This window comes from Eriocheir sinensis, chromosome 19 (genome assembly GCF_024679095.1).
Source record: "Eriocheir sinensis breed Jianghai 21 chromosome 19, ASM2467909v1, whole genome shotgun sequence".
NCBI classification, from domain to species: Eukaryota; Metazoa; Arthropoda; class Malacostraca; order Decapoda; family Varunidae; genus Eriocheir; species Eriocheir sinensis.
Window position 1 is genome coordinate 15,507,511 of NC_066527.1, and position 5,000 is coordinate 15,512,510.

At 39.6% G+C, this 5,000-nt stretch overlaps 1 protein-coding gene across 3 annotated transcripts in view; it reads right to left on the reverse strand.

Annotated features, from left to right (window-relative positions):
- The window catches only part of LOC127000771 (RYamide receptor-like), a 152,778-nt gene that overhangs the window by 19,981 nt on the left and 127,797 nt on the right, over positions 1 to 5,000 (reverse strand). For all 3 annotated transcript variants that reach the window (XM_050864809.1, XM_050864807.1, XM_050864806.1), the window contains exon 4: positions 1,528 to 1,596. In XM_050864809.1, coding sequence (XP_050720766.1) covers positions 1,593 to 1,596 — 4 coding nt within the window. In that variant the 3' untranslated portion in view covers positions 1,528 to 1,592. The remainder of the gene's footprint in view (positions 1 to 1,527; positions 1,597 to 5,000) is intronic.

Sequence of the window (5,000 nt, forward strand, 5' to 3'; positions counted from 1 at the left end):
GGGTGCCTTCTGCTATATGTATTAACGTTGATTGTCTCTATCTCCACCATCTTCTATTCTCCCGCGAGCGAACTTAATTTTTTCCACCTCTACCTCACTGCGATCCTCCTTTTTTATTGTATAACTGACGGGTACCTACCTACTCATATGCACTAACGTTGATTGCCTCCCTATTTATCTCCATTATCTTCCATTCTCCCGCGAGCGAACTTAATTTTTTCCGTCTCTACCTCACTGCGATCCTCTTTTTTTATTGTATAGCTGATGGGTACCTACCTACTCATATTATGCACTAACGATTATTGCTTCCCTATCTACCTCCGTCTTCTTCCATTCTTCCGCGAGGAAACTGAAGTTTTTTCATCTCTACCTCACTGTTATCCTCTTTTTTATTGTATAACTGATGGGTACCTACCTACTCTTATATGCACTAACGATGATTGCTGCCCTGTCTATCTCCATCTTCCTGTCTCCAGCGACCGAACTAAAATATTTTTCATCTCTCTCACTGCAATCCTCTCTCCCAGGTTACATAACTGATGGCTGCCTATACTCCTGCCCACCTACCACCACTACAGCTATCTACCACTAATCATATACCACTAACCTTCTACCACTACTCTTTTTATTTAACTGCTACACCATTCATCACTGGAAGGAACTAACATTGACACCATTAACACTAACATCGTGGCGCTAACATAAACCACTGCCTCCAGGAATGAACAGTGTTACCACGTCTACCACCACCACCAGCTCTAACGTTGAATGCATCCTTATCTATCTCCATGCTCGTTTCCTCTCGTAAGCCAACTAATGCGATTTTATTTTTTCCGCGAATGACATAATTAGTGTTTACGCTTTTACTGATTCCTGGAAGCTGAGAGAGAGAGAGAGAGAGAGAGAGAGAGAGAGAGAGAGCAGCATCATTTAGCGGGAAAAAAGAAAAGGACAAGCTTACTTACATCGACTGTGTGTTCTATATCAATCTCTCTCTCTCTCTATCTCTCTCTCTCTCTCTCTGTACAAAAAAAGTGGGAGGGGGGAAGTTCTGCGAATAATCAAGGCAAAAGAAGAGGCCGATTCGTTGAGGTGGATAGTTCTCTCTCTCTCTCCTTTTCCGATTCATCCCCCGCACGTTAATATACTTTGAGGTTTTGTTTTTTATCCCACGCATATTAAAAATAGATAGATAGAGAGATAGAGAGGTAGAGAAGTAGACTGATAGATATATAGAAAGAGAAAGAGGTAGATAGATTGATAAGTAGATAGAACATGGTTTTGAAGCTCCGAAAATCTACAGACAGAGACAGCCAGGTTTAACGTAATTATCTTCAGCCAGAAAGAGAGAGAGAGAGAGAGAGAGAGAGAGAGAAAGGGGGTGGGGGTGGGGAAATATGCATAAAACCCTAACTTAACTCGACACACAAAACCACTCACGTTTAACTTACAAATTCAGACCCGTCGAGAGAGAGAGAGAGAGAGAGAGAGAGAGAGAGAGAGAGAGAGAGAGGTCACGTGACTCACCATCAAAACGTTGAAAGGAAGCCAGCAAAGCGTGTACACCATCACCACGGTCACCATCATCTTCGTCATCTGCGGAGGAGAGGAAGAAGGGTTAGGGAGGAGGAAGAATAGAAGGAGGAGGAGGAGGAGGAAGATACTTGTTAGAATGTTGATGGAAGTGGAAAGATAAGTTAATGTCTGTTTGCATGAGAGGAGAAGAAGAAGCAGGAGGAGATGGAGGACGAGGAGGACTGGAGGAGACTTATAATTATGAATACACAAACTCAAGTATTTCTTTTGATAATTGCTCTGGAATCAACTAAATTTAAATACACACACACACACACACACACACACACACACACACACACACACACACACACACACACACACACACACACACACACACACACATTGTCTCTGCTGCCCTGCCATTACATTTGTTTTGTTTTCGTATGTATGTATGTATGTATGTATGTATGTACTATGTATGTATGTAAATGTGTGTATGCGTGTATTGGAACCGTTTTGGAAGGTGGTCCGAGTTTCCAATTAACATGAATGAGGGAGGAAATTCTCTTTTTGATTTGAGATGAAAGGGGAGTGATGTTCGGCTGTCGGGTGTGAGATGGACCATGAATAGGTAAACCGATGGATAGACGGATAGGGAAATAGAAAAGTAGGGAGAGTGATAGGTCGAATGATAGAGAAAATATAGCTTAGTTAATATAGATAGAGGGTAAATATATGGATAGATATAGTTACGTAGATGAACTGAAAAGTGGAGAGAGATAAGTAGCTTGATTTGTTGATAGGAAAAAAAGATAGCTTGATTGATATAGTGATAGATATATAGATAAATTAATAGGTAGATAGATGCATAGGAACAATGTTGGTTTTGGCGAGAGAAATTTAAAAAAAGGAAAAGAAAATAATAAAAAAACAGTAAGGCAAGGAGTACCTGACAAATCCTAAGAAAGAGCTAAGAAAACAAAGAAAAATGGGCATATATAGACAAGAACAAGATAGAAGAAAAATATGTAAACGAGATAAAGAAAAAAATAACTAGTAAATGAGAATACTCTTAAATATACCCAATACGAACTGTGCCAAACGAAAAATTGTAGAGGAAGCAAGTCAGTCTGTGAATCCACGAAACCAGAGCACTACCAAACTCTAATCACTGGTGTCCTCTTTGATTCCGTGCATGCAAAGGAGGAGGAGGAAGAGGAAGAGCAGAAAAAGGAAGAGGAGGAGGAGAAAAAGGAAGAGGAGGAGGAGGAGGAGGAAAAGGAAGGGAGGAAGAGGAAGAGGAGAAAGAGGCAGAGAAAGAGGAAGAAGAGGAGGAAAAAGAGGAAAAGGAAGAGGAGTAGAAGGAGAAAACGAAAGAAAAAAAACGCTTAACAGTCTACTATTTTTTTTGTTGCTGTTGATTCATGTCAAAATTAAATCCAATATACAGATTCCGTAATAAAGCTTCCTCTCTCTCTCTCTCTCTCTCTCTCTCTCTCTCTCTCTCTGTGTGTGTGTGTGTGTGTGTGTGTGTGTGTGCCGGCGAGGTGAAGAGAACTAATGTATGTATGTATGTATGTTTGACCTCGATTTTATTCACACGAGCTAAAAGATTAAAAGATATGAGTGTCTGTGTATGCAGTGTGTGTGTGTGTGTGTGTGTGTGTGTGTGTGTGTGTGTGTGTGTGTGTGTGTGTGTGTGTGTGTGTGTGTGTGTCGGGTCTAATATTCTATGTATACACGTTTTCCCTGAATTTATCCTTCTAATTCCGGCTCTGTGCTTTGTGACTTTATTCCTCTATGTATTGTTCCAGTTTATTTCTTGTTTTAGTATATCCGTTTTTTTTTTCCGGTTGAAGGCTTTGTAGTTTCGTAAATTGTTTTGTGAATCCCTTTGGTCAACGCTACACGTAATCTGCCTGTGATGAGTACTTACCTACTTTAACGTTTTACCTGTTTGCTTTTTTTTTCTGTGTCTGTTTGTCTCGTTTTACAGTTTTGTCAGAAGGGATATTGGGCGAGTCAGTGATTTCATTGTTTAGGTGTGTGTGAGTGTGTGTGTGTAGAATATATTGTTTTGTTTGTTTTGTCGTCTCTGTGTTGTTTTGGAGTAGGTCTTTTAGGTTTGTTTGTTTGTCTGTGCGTGTGAGTGTGTCTGTCTGTGTCTGTCTATTCCTTCAACAAATCATTATGTCCTTATTTCTCTATCTCTCTTTGCGTCTGTTTCTACACACGTTATTATGTCTGTTCGTCTTCTACTCTGTTATGTCTTTTTCCTTTATTCTGCTAATTATTTTAACTTTTTCTTTTTTGCTACTCATCATTGTGTGTGTATTTCTCTCTTCTGTTCATCTGTCTCTACACAGAAGCTTTTATGTGTCCGCGTCTTCTGTTCTGTCTTTTTTCTTTTTTTCTCATCCTGTCTGTTTTTTCTCTCATTCCGTCTGTTTTTCTCTCATTACGTCTGTTTTTCTCTCATTACGTCTGTTTTTTCTCATTCCGTCTTTTTTCTCTCATTCCGTGTGTTTTTTCTCTCATTCCGTCTTGTTTTTCTCTCATTCCGTCTGTTTTTTCTCTCATTCTGTGTTTTTTCTCACTCCGTCTCTCTGCATATGGATCTCTCTGTTCTGTCTTCTACCTTTTTTTTTCTCATTCCGTCTCTCTGTTCTGTCTTCTGTCTTTTTTTCTCTCATCCTGTCTCTGCATATGGGTCTGTTTCCCTCAGATTTTTGTCTTTTATTCTGGTCTGTTTTGTTATTTCCATCATTTTATCTGTCTACGTGTGTCAGTTTCATCTGTTTCTTCCTCTTCTATTCTGTCCTTCTTTTTCCTCATTTAGTCATCATTTGTTCCTTTCCATCTCTTTTTTTTTCCCTCCTCCCTTCTCCTCTGTATCATCCTCTTCTACCCAGTTATGTCTTTTCTCTTCCCTCTCCTTCTTTTTCTTCCTCTTCCTTTTCTCTCTGTTTCTTCCTCTTGTATTCTGTCTTTCTTTTTCCTCATTTAGTCATTATTTGTTCCTTTCCATCTCTTTTTTTTCCCTCTTCCCTTCTCCTCTGTATCTTCCTCTTCTATCCAGTTCTGTCTCTTCTCTTCCCTCTCCTTCTTTATCTTCCTCTTCCTTTTCTCTCTGTTTCTTCCTCTTCTATTCTGTCTTTCTTTTTTTTCATTTAGTCATCATTTGTTCCTTTCCATCTCTTTTATCCCCCTTCCCTTCCCCTCTGTATCTTCCTCTTCTATCCAGTTCTTTCTTTTCTCTTCCCTTTCCTTCTTTTGCTCTTTCTGTTTTTTTTCCTCTTCCCTTCCCTCTGTCTTCCTCTTCCCTTCCCCTCTTTCTCTTCTTTTTCCCTTTTCCTCTGTACCCTCCTTTTTTATCCAGTTTTGTCTTTTTTCTAACCTTTCCTTCTTCTTCTCCCTCTGTTTTTTCCTCTTCCCTTTCCCTCTGTCCCTTCCTCTTTATCCAGTTATTTCTTTTCTCTTCC